At 41.1% G+C, this 14,676-nt stretch overlaps 1 protein-coding gene across 1 annotated transcript; it reads right to left on the minus strand.

The window, feature by feature from the left end:
* Nucleotides 1-2,638: 2,638 nt before the first annotated feature.
* LOC113011566 (B2 bradykinin receptor-like) lies at nucleotides 2,639-3,630 on the minus strand. Its single transcript, XM_026151095.1, has one exon. The coding sequence runs from the start codon at nucleotides 3,628-3,630 to the stop codon at nucleotides 2,722-2,724; it is 909 nt and encodes a 302-aa protein (XP_026006880.1). The 3' UTR covers nucleotides 2,639-2,721.
* Nucleotides 3,631-14,676: the final 11,046 nt, after the last annotated feature.

The following is a 14,676-nucleotide window of genomic DNA, read 5'->3' on the forward strand; positions in this document are numbered from 1 at the left end:
CTTCAGTGTCAGGAATTAAGTTGGCAGGGATGCTGGAGTGAAATAAAGGATACCAAAATAGAAAACATAAATATAATTTTAACTGGTATTGTTCTAACATAATTTGTTATGATGACAGAAAATATAGAGATGCAATTCTGAATAAGACTGTTATATAACTAACAGGCTTCAGACCCTGAGTGACCTGAATTGGAATAGGAGAAGAAAATGGATAGGTTGATAGTATTTGATTCAATTTTAAAGACCATCATCATATTAGAAAACATGCATAACCAATGCACAATTTAAATCATATTAAGAGCTGAGCGTGCTTTCCAGCATCATAGAGTCATCGCCACAACACCAGCTACATAAAACAAGTTCACAAGTTTTATTATGCTTTTTGGGGGAAGTCTGTATTAAATACATTTTCGTTTGTGCTAAATACATTACTATAAACGTTGTTACTGCATGAGGCTGAATTTGATCAAAACACAAAACATGCTGAGACAAAATCAGTTAATCTGCCGTCTACTTTTTGACACGTTACAGTACACCTAAGAACATCACTGTATTTATTCTTATTGTATTCTAATTTTTGCGTCATAACTTTTGCACTGTCCACTTCCTGCTGTGACAAAACAAATTTCCCACGTGTGGGACTAATAAAGGTTATCTTATCTTATCTTATCTTATCTTATCTTATCTTATCTTATCTTATCACTGCTTCCAAAACCTGTGCAGCTGTTAAACTGAAGAAATTTCCTTTTTTATACAGATAGTGCCAAAAAGTCAAAAACACTGTTCCTGATGGACAGTGATTTAGACCTTGCAAATATTCCAACTAAAGGTAAAGACATAGGAAAGTAAATTCCAAGCCAAATTAAGCGTTTACATACCTTGCAGGCAAATTAGTCTGTGCTCCTGATGGAAAAAGAGCAAACAGCCAGCTACACTCTCTCAGTACCTTCTGCTACAGTCTTCTTTCTGAACTGCTTAATTTAAAGAAGAAACTAAACTGATAGTCAAGTGATTTCAGATAAGAGAGACATCACACCCAGTCTATGACCACTTCCTTGACTCTTCAATGAAGTCCTTAGTTACTTCTAAACATTTTTTTCTCTGGGTTGATTTTATAAACAAAAATGACCCTATTATGGACTGAGAAAATTTTCCATTTATTAACTTAATGGCAACATGTTAGACGCTGTCGTTATCGATTAAAATACCAATACGGGACTTACTCTGCCGTAAGAACACCATAATACTGATGATCCAACAAAGAAAGTCAGAGACAACATGTACACAAAATGTGATGAACGGAGGTGAAACAGGTGGGGAACAGAACAGAGTTGAGGTAAGTCAGGAAATAGGAAAGGGCAGAGAAAGTAAGTAAAACTAAACGACATGGGCAGAAACAGAAACTTTAAAAGTAAAGACAGAAACTGATGAAAGGGAGCAGACAAACCAGAATACATACAAACCAAAATGGTGCGATAAGACAGACTGAGCACGACACGAGGAGACATAATGACAGAGACAAGTAGATACGAGACATGAGGAACAAAATCAACACACACACAAAGTAATCATGAAGAGTCAGCACAGCTGGAGATAACAAGGCATAGCAGAATCTTGACACAAACGGGAAAGGTAAAAAAATATAGACCACAAGAGGCCAAAGACCCAAATTAAAAAGACGAAGCAACAAAACAGGGCAAAGCCTAACATTAAGACGGGGACTTGACAGTAAAACACTAGGGGAACTAAAATAACGCCAGAAGGGGGGATATTTCTGACAGAACCCAGAAATGCAATAATAATCACAGGCACACTAACAAAGCTCAGCCTAAAATAATAATTAAACTAAAGCTCAAGAACAGCAATGAAAAGCAAACTAAAATGCTCAATTATAAGAAGAAGAAGACGCAAGATAAGCCAAGAAGAACTGCAAAACATGACAGCTGCTTAATTCTCTGAGTGTTTAAACGAACTGTTAGACTGTTTCTCAGAGCTTTTCTAATGCTGTGCAGAAGGATAACAGGGATGATAAAACTAAAAATAATCAGCATCATCTCCATCATTAGATATGGATCTTTTGTGAGATTAAATGTGCATTCAGTAACATTTGACTGAGGGTGAATTTTGACCTTCCTGTAGATGAATGCGTGAAGAGTAAAGACCCCACACAAACAGACATCCCAGTTTGGTGTAAAATGCCCTACTCTTCCTCTCATAGGAAAGCACCAGTGCAACAAGTGATCTATGCTAACCTGAACAAGGAAGTATCTTCTGCAGACAACAAGTATTAATACAGTAGCTGCAGAATTACCAAACACTATTTGCATGTACAAGAATTTAGAAAAAGAAATTTTAAGAAGACATTTGCCCAGAGGGCAGCTGTCAGCTTTATGCAGGTTACACATAGATTTACACACTCTGCTCCCAGGTAAGTCACCTAGTATGATAGCCACAACCCTAATAATCCTATTTGGATGATATGAGTCAGTGGCAGAAACACAATCATATAATAATGAAAAACAAATCAAAAACCCAAACCGACAACTTAGTTTAAAACCCTTCTAGCAAAATAAGTTTTTTAAGTTATGGAAGCTGCTATAGTGTCTTTGCTCTAAGATCACACATTATGCTGCCAATGTAAGAATATATATATGAACACAAAGGCTCCTAATGCTTGGATGAATAATTGCCAGTTTAATTATTCTACCTTTAAGGCTTTTTTCACTGCTTGAAGAATTCCTTTGTCCTGTTCCGGAAGCTTTTTCCAATGATGATGTTGAGAATGGGGTTAAGGACAGTGTCAAAGAAGCTTAAGTACACACAGACCAAATTGATGATTTCCAGCATGATGTGACATTTCTGAATGTCAGTGTTTTCGACCACAAGTATTTTCATGCAGAATATCACCCTGCAGATCAGGCATGACAGTACAACTGCCAGGATGAGAGTTGTGGTCTTCTGCTCTGTTCTCTGTGGTTTTAAAAACCCCATTCGCTTTTTTCTCAGAATTGTAATAATTCTGACAGAACAGAACAAAATAATGATAGCAGGGATGATAAAGTTGAATAATATGTTTCTCACCTCATACAGCAGATATTGATCTAGTGAAGTGTAGTCGTCCATACATTCAGTAATATTTGACTGAGGGTTCAATTTTACCTTACTGTAGATGAATATGGGGAGAGCAAAGACCAAACCAAAACTCCACACAAACAGACATCCCAGTTTGGCATAAAATGGCCTGCTCATCAACTCGTGGAAAAGTGGGTGCACCAGTGCCACATAACAATCTAAGCTAGCCAGAACAAGAAAGTAAATATTGCAACATGTACACATTCTTATAACAGCTGGTATCAGCTTGCACAGGCTTTCACTAAAAGGCCAGTCATTGCTGAATCTTGCATCATCAACCCAGAAGGGCAAACAGCACACCAGAAGAAGCTGAGTTCCAGTCAAGTTGCTCAAGTAGATCTCAGTCACAGTGCAGGCCTTCTTGTGGAGGCAGAAAACCATCAGCACAAACACATTAAAGATGATTGCAAGCAGGCAGATGACATAAACTGGAGCCAGAATGAAGTCATTGTCAACAAAACAATGCTCTTCACTTGCGTTGCTTTGGTTTCCAGTCATCTTCAGTGTCAGGAATTAAGTTGGCAGGGATGCTGGAGTGAAATAAAGGATACCAAAATAGAAAACATAAATATAATTTCAACTGGTATTGTTCTAACATAATTTGTTATGATGACAGAAAACATAGATACACCTAATTCTGAATAAGACTGATATGTAACTACCCGGCTTCAGACCCCGAGCGACTTGAATTGGATAAGCAGAAGAAAATGGATTGATATATAGTATTTGATTCAGTTTTAAAGACCATCATCATATTAGAAAACATGCATAACCAATGCACATTTTACATCATATTTAGAGCTGAGCGTGCTTTCCAGCATCATAGAGTCATCACCAATGCACCAGCTACGTAAAACAAGTTCACAAGTTTAGTATTTCCATCCTCATTTTTACAGACAGTTTAAAACAATTTAAATGTGAATTTATTATATGTTTTGGGGGGCAGTCTTTATTAAATACATTTTCATTTGTGTTAAATACATTACTATAAACGTTCTTACTGCATGAGGCTGACTTTGATCAAAACACAAAACATGCTGAGACAAAATCAGTTAATCTGGAGTCTACTTTTCGACATGTTACTGTACATCTAAGAACATCACTGCTTCTAAAACCTGTGCAGCTGTTAAACTGAAGAAATTTCCTTTTTTATACAGATAGTGCCAAAAGGTCAAAAACACTGTTCCTGATGGACAGTGATTTAGACCTTGAAAATATTCCAACTAAAGGTAAAGACATAGGAAAGTAAATTCCAAGCCAAATTAAGCGTTTACATACCTTGCAGGCAAATTAGTCTGTGCTCCTAATGGAAAAAGAACAAACAGCCAGCTACACTCTCTCAGTACCTTCTGCTACAGTCTTCTTTCTGAAACGCTTAATTTGAAGAAGAAACTAAACTGATAATCAAGTGATTTCAGATAAGAGAGACATCACACCCAGTCTATGACCACTTCCTTTACTCTTCACTGAAGTCCTTAGTTAGTTCTTTTTTTTTTTTGCGCCTGTCCAGTCTGGCTCTTTTGCCATCAGAATAGTTGTCTAAAGGCAAAGAAAGGTGCCCAACGGATTTACTTTACCAAATTGACCATCCCAGCCTTGCCGTAATGGTCCATTTGATTCACCTTTTATTGTTTATTTTATTTTCACTTACTGAATACGGGACAGACTTGACTGGGGGAAAGAAGGGGAGAAAGAAAGAGGGAAAGAGAAACAGCTGAGAAGAGGGACGGGGGAGAAGGGCAAAAGACAAAAACCAACAGAATAAGCAGAAAAAAAAGCATATATCAATCACCTGGATCACCTGCTGAGAAAGAAAAAAGAAAACAAGCAGAAGAGAACAAGAGTAATAGAATAAACAACATCACAATGATATATGGGAATATGACAGTAAATACTAAATATTAAACATTATTGTGCAGCACATAAGATCAACAGAACACAGTGTGCTTTGAGGTAGGGTGTAGTTTGTGGGTGTGATCACCCGTGTGTACACCTGTGAGCATGGACGCGCTTGTTTTTTTCTTTAAAAGGTTCCTTCATGTAATGATCTGCTAGAGGGTGTGGGGGGGCCACAGCCCCGTCCTCCAGGGCATGAAGCAGGTATGGAGGAGATCAAAACTCCAGACATCCAGAGGCCCCCAGAACACAAGAGACCAAGGAAGACCAACAGAGGGGCAGCCGCGCCACTGTCCCAGAAAGAGCTGAGGAGAGTCCCAGATGAGGGCTTACTCAGCAGCCACAGAGCAGAAGCCAGGGGGAGTTGCAGTGACGCGCCCGTGAGCTCCGCCGGCAGCCAGCTGTGCCTGAGTGACCAAGCCCCAGGCCGAGAGGCCGGGGGCACCCCACCTCCGAAGTGGCCCGAGTGAGCCCCAGGCTCCAGGCCCCGATAAGCGGCCGCCAAGGAGTGAGCCGGTGTGTACCTGGACGCCCATCCCCGGACACAAAGAACCACCAACGCACCGATGTCTGAGGGAGTCCGCCACTGGCAGGGGAAGTGGTGGTAGGGGGAGATAGGCCTCCAAACCTTGGAGGGCCTGAGATGTCCCCAGAGAGGTGGCGCCTGACACCCAACCTGACATATAGATACAGACATCCATTCCCACCCTCATGCTCTCATGTGCACTTACTCCACACTCAACCAACGTGGAGACAGACATAAAGAGACGCTGTACACACGATCACACTCCCCAAGCGTACTCTACAAACCGGGTCTAGGTACCCTTGCCCCTGGAGGGTGAAACTGCACCCAGACCCAGGTGGTGTTACCCTTTTCCCTGCGGTGGGGGGAGGCAGACCGCCCCGACTCTGCAGCAGCAGGGAGGCCCCACACTCCAGACCGCAGTCGGACGGCCAACTCCTCCTCCTAGCCCCCCCGCTCCAGCAGGCCGCAGAGAATGGGGGTGAGAGAAGACTCCAAACCTCCCTCCACCCGCTCATTGTAGTGTTGATGCATGTGTGTTCTAAGGTGCATTTAAAACCCAGGAGGGCATGGAGCTACCTGCCAGAGAGCAGCAGGTAAGCGCATGGTCCCTCCTGCTAGCCCTCAATGTCTACGTGTATTTAACATTGAGAGGTGGGCAACGACGCCAGGGGTGGGGTGTACACCCTGATGGTACTTTGGATTCCGTGCATCGTGCCCACCCCCAAGATCCTATATGTATGTGTAATGAGAGTGTGAGTAATGTGAATGTCTAAGTTGTGGGATAAAATTGAGGCAGAGGCAGCCAGAAGGGGACAGGGGGGGGGGGGGGGGGGTAGCCTCCTCTGCACCCTGGTGACATACCCCTACTCCAAGGTCCTGCATGTGTGGGTGGTTGTGGTGGAGCGGGAAGAGGGAGGCAGCTGGAGATGGGGAGGGAAGGAAGGGAGGGGCAAGTGACCCCTCCCTGGGGCCAGCTCCCCCGCTGACCCCAGTAGGCACCCCCATACTCCGCGACCCCGCCAGGGAAAGGGGGCCCAGGCCCATCCAGACCGGGGCCCAGCGCAGCAGCGCCTCCCGGCCCCACAGAGCCCGGGACAGTCCACCCAACCCCACCACAGAGAAAACTGCACCCACCCCACCATCCACTCATCTTCCAGACTACATAAGACAATAAACACCCAGGCTGAGATCTTCCTCCACCTCTCCTGTGTCTCCCCCTCCTTAGTTACTTCTAAAAATGTTTTTCTCTGGGTTGATTTTATTAACAAAAATGACCCTATTATGGACAGAGAAAATTTTCCATTTATTAACTTAATGCCAACATGTTAGACGCTGTCGTTATCGATTAAAATACCAATACGGGACTTACTCTGCTGTAAGAACACCATAATACTGATGATCCAACAAAGAAAGTCAGAGACAACATGTACACAAAATGTGATGAACGGAGGTGAAACAGGTGGGGAACAGAACAGAGCTGAGGTAAGTCAGGAAATAGGAAAGGGCAGAGAAAGTAAGTAAAACTAAACGACATGGGCAGAAACAGAAACTTTAAAAGTAAAGACAGAAACTGATGAAAGGGAGCAGACAAACTAGAATACATACAAACCAAAATGGTGCGATAAGACAGACTGAGCACGACACGAGGAGACATAATGACAGAGACAACTAGATACGAGAAAAGGGAAGAAGCTAAATGCAGCCTGAAAGTCACCAGTAACAAAAGCTAAGAAGTAAGGTCTCAATTAACAAGCATATATAATAAATTATACAGAATACACACAATTAGAAGATAATATTCAGCCTTCCAATTTTATTTGAATGGTGCCAAATCACAAAAACAGTCACCTCAAGGTGTGTTTATATTATAAGGTAAAAGACGCTAAGATAAGTACAAAATAAGCCTTGCAAATTACAATAAATGTATAGAAGAATCACAGGGATATAATACCACACCTAACAAAACTATAAACAAAACTACCTTTCAAAAACGAAGAGCAGAGATTTAAATTAATCTCCAAAATATTCATGAAAAACCTCAAAACAGAAGATGACACTTTATGCATAAAAAGCAGATATTGATTCATTATTAAATGCCTGCCCCCGTGTTAATGCAATTAAATAATCCTAGACATAATTGTTGCAAAGGACACGAGTTGAATAAATACTCGATACAATAAGTTGAAGAAAACAAAATTTAGATTCTTTGATAAGAAGTAATAAAACTGTCGATGACACTATTTGTTTCCAATAATTAAACAAAGTAGAACTCACTTTTTTCTCTTTTGTTTTTTCCTTTTGAATACTTTTTATTTTATTTGCTTCTCTGTCCTTTGTCTAGAGCATGGATGCAAGCTGCAATTATTGCAGTCATACATGTTGTAAACTTCTGTAATACAACAGGGCCACCCTGTGAATCTGGATTATATGTGCAAATGACAGGAACATATTCATCTTGCACAGAGGACAAAAAATGTGTTTCTCTATTGGAAAACACTGATTGACTGTTCCTCAAATAACACAATTTAAAACAGCAGCTGGTTGGGGCTTCTGTGCTTACAGCCAGAGCTGTGTGCCTGAGAAGCTCTTATCAAGGATATCCATCATCCATCATGGTGGTCATCCTGTGTCTGCTTTGTGTCTGCTTTGTGGGCAGAGCATTGGTTCCTCACCTGTTCTGCTCACCTGCTGATGACAATCAACGAGGCAATACTTAAGGGCAGGGCATCTACTCATCTACTCTGTGCCAGTCTGTCAACTATCTCATGGTGGTAACCAGGCTGTATCTTTACGTCTGTGCTCTGTACTTATCTTGATTTCCTTGTGTCTTCAGTTTCTCTGCCACTTCACTGCTTAACACACTCCTAGCTCAAGTCTCTGGATGCTGGTCACTTTGGCAAAATTCACTGAATCGCCTCTCACCTTCTTCCCGTCACTCTTGGATTCTTGGAAACAAGGCTGAATGGGCAAATGGGATTTAGAAGGCTTCTAAAGAAGGCTTAGTATGCAGAATCTCAGTATTTATTCTGTCGAGTACATCTAGTATCCTGCTCATGGGAGAATGGGCACCCAGCAGATCAGGAATGCCTGATCTCCTGGCCTCCTACTCCATTCTCTGAGTGTCTCACCCCTCTTTTCCCCAGTGCGTGAATAATTATGACAGTACAGAAGGAGATCATGGAAACAGAAATGATGAAGCTGAAGATAATGGTCCTTGTTGTTTTTATCGATATAAAAATATGGAAATGTACCGATACGTGATCAGAATTATAATATTTCTGACTATCTGAGGCAAAAAAAAATTCAGATTCAAATCAAATCGAATCGTGGATCAAATTGATTCGGGAGCTTGTGAATCAGAATCGAATCGATTGTAGAAATCAGTGGCGATACCCAGCCATAGCCCTAAGTGCAGACTACAGGAGACTTGAAGAAATAAAAAAGTGAGCTTCATTGCAGCTGATTTAATGCTAAAAGAAAAAATCCAAACAAAGGCTTAGAAAGTCCAAATAGCACCAGGAGGAGAAAACACACTAGGAACTAGACAGATGGACACCAGAGGCTTTAAACACATACACAAAGTAATCATGAAGAGTCAGCACAGCTGGAGATAACAAGGCATAGCAGAATCTAGACACAAACGGGAAAGGTAAAAAAATATAGACCACAAGAGGCCAAAGACCCAAATTAAAAAGACGAAGCAACAAAACAGGGCTAAGCCTAACATTAAGACGGGGACTTGACAGTAAAACACTAGGGGAACTAAAATAACGCCAGAAGGGGGGATATTTCTGACAGAACCCAGAAATGCAATAATAATCACAGGCACACTAACAAAGCTCAGCCTAAAATAATAATTAAACTAAAGCTCAAGAACAGCAATGAAAAGCAAACTAAAATGCTCAATTATAAGAAGAAGAAGACGCAAGATAAGCCAAGAAGAACTGCAAAACATGACAGCTGCTTAATTCTCTGAGTGTTTAAACGAACTGTTTAGACTGTTTCTCAGAGCTTTTCTAATGCTGTGCAGAAGGATAACAGGGATGATAAAACTAAAAATAATCAGCATCCTCTCCATCATTAGATATGGATCTTTTGTGAGATTAAATGTGCATTCAGTAACATTTGACTGAGGGTGAATTTTGACCTTCCTGTAGATGAATGCGTGAAGAGTAAAGACCCCACACAAACAGACATCCCAGTTGGGTGTAAAATGCCCTACTCTTCCTCTCATAGGAAAGCACCAGTGCAACATGTGATCTATGCTAACCTGAACAAGGAAGTATCTTCGGCAGAACGCATTCGTGTTGATAACAGCTGATGACACTTTGCATAGGATATCAGTGAAAGACCATCTGTTATCAGCCCAGAAGCTCACACAGCACACCACACATATATACACTCGTAAACAGGAGCACCATTGCACATGAAAATGGTTGGAAATGCAAAAAATGAATTTCTGCTGCAGATCCCAGAAGATTAGTTGTTCCTTTGGTACTTGAGATGACAGACAACATTTATTTATATTGATAAATATATTTCTATATAACAGTGTTTGAGGGTACTCCTTTAAAAATTGATGTGTATGCGCACCTCACTTATATATTTATGTATGTATAAATTATATTTATAATAGGCGAGACCTGTGTTTGGTTCTCTAAACTGTGGCATGCTTGTTATCAGATCATCAGATCATAACCAGTTTTTATTTTCTAGGATTCATTATTTACAGCAAGAGTAGATTTGCATGAAAGGAAATGGTTTGTAATGGACACTGTTGTTGTGGGCCTGATCTCCGACAACATCGAGACGGCCTACCTGGAGGAGATTAGGAACCTGGAGACCTGGTGCCAGGAGAATAACCTCCTCCTAAACATCAGCAAGACTAAGGAGCTGATCGTGGACTTCACTACAAAGCAGGCGAGGAATTACAAACCCCTCATCATCAGTGGCACGCCAGTGGAGAGAGTGGACAGTTTCCGATACCTGGGTGTCCACATCACTCAGGACCTGTCATGGTCCTGCCACATCAACTCCCTGGTTAAGAAAGCCCGTCAGCGTCTCTTCTTCCTCAGAAGACTTAGAGACTTCCATCTGCCACTGAAGGTGCTCAAGAACTTCTACTCCTGCACCATCGAGAGCGTCCTGACGGCAAACATCTGCACCTGGTTTGGGAACAGCACCAAGCAGGACAGACGAGATCTGCAAAGAGTGGTGCGCTCAGCCGAACGCATCATTCAATCAGAGCTCCCTGACCTGCTGTCCATCTACACCAAGCGGTGCAAGTCCAAAGCTAGGAAGATTATGATGGACCTCTCCCATCCCAACAATGGACTCTTCTCACTGCTGAGGTCTGGGAAGCGCTTCCGCTCCCTTAAGGCCAAAACAGAGAGAATGAGGAGGAGCTTCTTCCCCCAGGCTATTCGGGCCGTGAACCAGGTGTAGGACTGGACTCTCACACACATCACCACACGCACCACCACACATTTCCTATAATCCTATAATTCCTATAATTTATAATCTTTATAATCTTTATAATCTCTTCTGCAATTTGCACATTCTTTACTTTAAATTCCTAAGTTAATTTGTAAATTTGTAAATTTTGTAGTAACCTGTAAATTATAAATATTGTAAAACTTTTTCTTCTGTCATTTAATGGTCGGGCATTGTACAGCTACAAGCATTTCACCCCCATGTCATACTATGTATGGTTGTGTGTGTGTGACAAATAAAATTTGAATTTGGCTGTACTGTAGGCGTGTGCATCTCCTGACCTAAAGGCAGTGTTGCGGGCCTTCAGGAGGAGACTAACATCCCGGTTCATCCAAGGCTTCTGGTTGGGGTACATGGTGATCCGTTTCTGGATGGTGACACTGTCTGTGGTTTTGGAGATGTAATCCAGGACAAAAGAGGCGTACTGGTCCAGGTCTGTGTGGGTGAACATATTCCAGTCTGTGTTTTTAAATCTGTCCTGGAGCACTGCGTCTGTCCCCTCTGGCCACACTTTAATTGTCCTCACAGCGGGTTTCACACGTTGGATGGCACGTAGGAAGACAAGCACAACATTTGAGAAAGAAAAGAGGTTAGATTTAAAGGTAAGGACTGCTCAGTGATCCTCGATAAACTGCAAATTTAAATCTGGAATACACAGACTTTGATTTGGGTTTCCATTATAGCGACCCTTAAAGAGAGCAGCCAAAAAACAACAGTGAAGAAGAAAATGTAAAAACATGAGCTAATTAAGAAGGAGACTTTTAACGACATGTCTATTCCAAACTACAGATCCTGATTCATTTTGACTGCAGGAAAGACCTGGAAAAACTTTCAGGCTTTCACCTTTAACCAGTGTTGGGACTAACGCGTTATTAAGTAACGCGTTACAGTAACTACGTTATTATTGTGGTAACGAGCACGGTAACTAGTTATTATGCCAAAATCAGGAACGCGTTACTCGTTACTGGGATTTAGATAGGGTCGTTACTCGTTACTTCGTGTGGTGGCTATCGCGGAGCTTCCACAGATTCAGTAACATTAGCAAGTGGTGGAGGCAGCAGGTGGATGAGGGAAAAGGGACGCAGAAGGAAAAGAGACCCGAGGCGGCCGCCGGTCCAAGTGTGAACTGAACTTCAGGTAAGAAGTTATGACCTGCAGTCTCTCTGGGTCAGATATAAACCAAGTTTAGGTGGAGTTTATTTTCGTTATTCTGACTTTTTCCGTACTGCGTGCTAGCTAGCATGACGGAGTTTCTATACAGCTGGGTGGGTGCTATGAAGTTAATGATGTTGAATTTTATTTTGTTCATAAGTTATTAGAGTTGCCAACCGTCCCGTCTGGTATTCAGAGAAAATATTACGCGTTTCTTATTGAGGTGAAAAGGAACAGTTTGTCCCGTAATTCAGCTACAATGAAAAAGGCACAAAGCTGGAGTTATTCTGTGTCTTTGCTGCACAGCTGCCTCTTCTTCTTTCCTTCTCCCCCCTCCCTCTCCTGTTTCTGCTTCAATCATGAAACTGATCAATGATCAGCTGATCGTCTTTTCTCTCTTGTTTGTTTATCGCTCACTTTGCGCCGAAAGAGGAAACCAGCGGATGTCGCGCTAAACAACAGCAGCACGTTTAAGCTTGATCAGCTGTTGTTAGAATTTATTTAATATTAATTTCTAGTATCAGCTGATGTTTGCTGGAGCCACAGCTGCAAAAAAGCTGCTGGTCATGATATGGTTTGGTTATCTGGTGAGAGGGAAACATGAAGATGAAACCAGGAGATGTCCTTATTGGATCATCAGAGCTGTGATGGAGAAACAGGTTTACCTTTTAGGTGACATGAATGAGTTGAAGGGAAGTTATGAACTGTTTCTGAGAGACAAATAACCCCAGGATCCTTTTTTAGGTAGCTGACAGCTGGTAACTGTGCAGGGGCGGATCTAGCAAAGTGTTGCCAGGGGGGCAGGTAGGGCAGGGAAAGGGGGGCACAAAGAAATACTTTTCTTTCTTATTCTCATTTAAAATGTCTCGCTTTTAAAAAATAATTATCTGAATCTTACAACAAACGATTGATAGATTGATGCATATATACCATCAAAACAGTGTACATCACTGTCACAACAGTTTTTATTGTCATTCAAAGACTTTATGATTTTTCCTATAATGGTGGGCCGGTCTAGTTAAAATGCCCAGGACTATTTTTTGTCCCAGTCCAGCTCTGTATGCAGCTCATCTGCAGTCTGGTGTTGCCTACATCTTCCTATTCAGAAGGCAGAATTTCCAAGTTCTGAGTACAATCAAAAGCACCACGACTGCAGTTTTTGAGTTGGATGTAAAAGGCGCACATGACACTGTGACGTAGGCTAGAATCATGGCAGCAGTCAATGACGGTCCAGGCGCAGGATTTCTCTCGTGGAAATATGCACATTATCTTTTTCTTTCTATTGGTAGGTGGCACAGTGCACTTGTGGCAAGTAAGCAACCTAGAAGACTGCAAAGTTATGGAAGCAAGACATTAACAAGAGAATTCTGAGTAAAACCAAAGTTACTTTCCCTAGTAACTAGTTACTTTGAAAGTAACGAGTAACTTGAAGTAACTGAGTTACTTTTGAGAGAAGTAACTAGTAATGTAACTAAGTTACTATTTTAAAGTAATTTACCCAACACTGCCTTTAACAGGTGTTTTTTAAGATATTTGTGTTGAAACATGACAAAAATGCCTGGAGGTCTGCCAGTGCATCATTTTAAAAATATAGTCAGTATCTTGAAATGAATTTGATATGCTACTTCAAAGCGCATTGTGCGCTGTCTGTCCTGCGTGCTGCATAACAACATTCAATATTTAGTATTTACTGCTGTTTACACTTAGCTAGATTAATGCGATGGTGTTGTGTTTAGTATGTTGCTTTGTTTTTTTGCTTGTTTTCTATTCTTTCTCTGTCAACAGGTGATCCAGGAGATTTTTTTCCCCCTTTCTCACTGTCCCTCTTCCCTTCTGTTTTTCTTTTCCTTCCTCTCTTTCTTTCTCCCTTTCCTATCCCCCACTCATGTCTGTCCCATCTGTAACAACTGAAAATAAAATAAAATAAATAATAAAAACAAAGGTCGATCAAATGGACCAATACAGCAATGCCATGATGATCCATTTGGCAAAATAAATCCATTGGGTATCCTTGTTGGTCTTCAGACAACAATTCTGACGGCTAAAGAACCAAATGGGACAGGCAAAAAAAAACAAAAGAAAGAAATGAATTTGATATACAAGGCTAGAAATTCACAGCAATCATTTAAGTTCATTATATATTTTGAAACTTTGAGTAATAACATTTTTATTCAATTCAGATATGGTCGAGCAGAAGGCCCACGTTGATTTGAGATGGGGTGATCCATATGAGAAACAGAAAATACACAATTATTATATGTTTATATTTTCTGTTCATATGTTCTTTGAGTTAAATACATAAATGTATGATGTGATTTATTAAACCGTCACAATTTTTCTTACACAGCATAATTATGTTGTGATTTGTTTGAATAAATAAGTCACACGGTGAGTAGAAATTAATTATTTTATTCATTGACAACAAGTATTAATACAGCAGCTGCAGAATTACCAAACACTATTTGCATGTACAAGAA

The sequence above is a fragment of the Astatotilapia calliptera genome, chromosome 19, assembly GCF_900246225.1.
Source record: "Astatotilapia calliptera chromosome 19, fAstCal1.2, whole genome shotgun sequence".
In the NCBI taxonomy this organism is placed as follows: Eukaryota; Metazoa; Chordata; class Actinopteri; order Cichliformes; family Cichlidae; genus Astatotilapia; species Astatotilapia calliptera.

Excerpts from the sequence above, each read along its gene's own strand:
- LOC113011566 (XM_026151095.1), bottom strand. The coding sequence starts at position 3,630 with ATGACTGGAAACCAAAGCAACGCAAGTGAAGAGCATTGTTTTGTTGAC.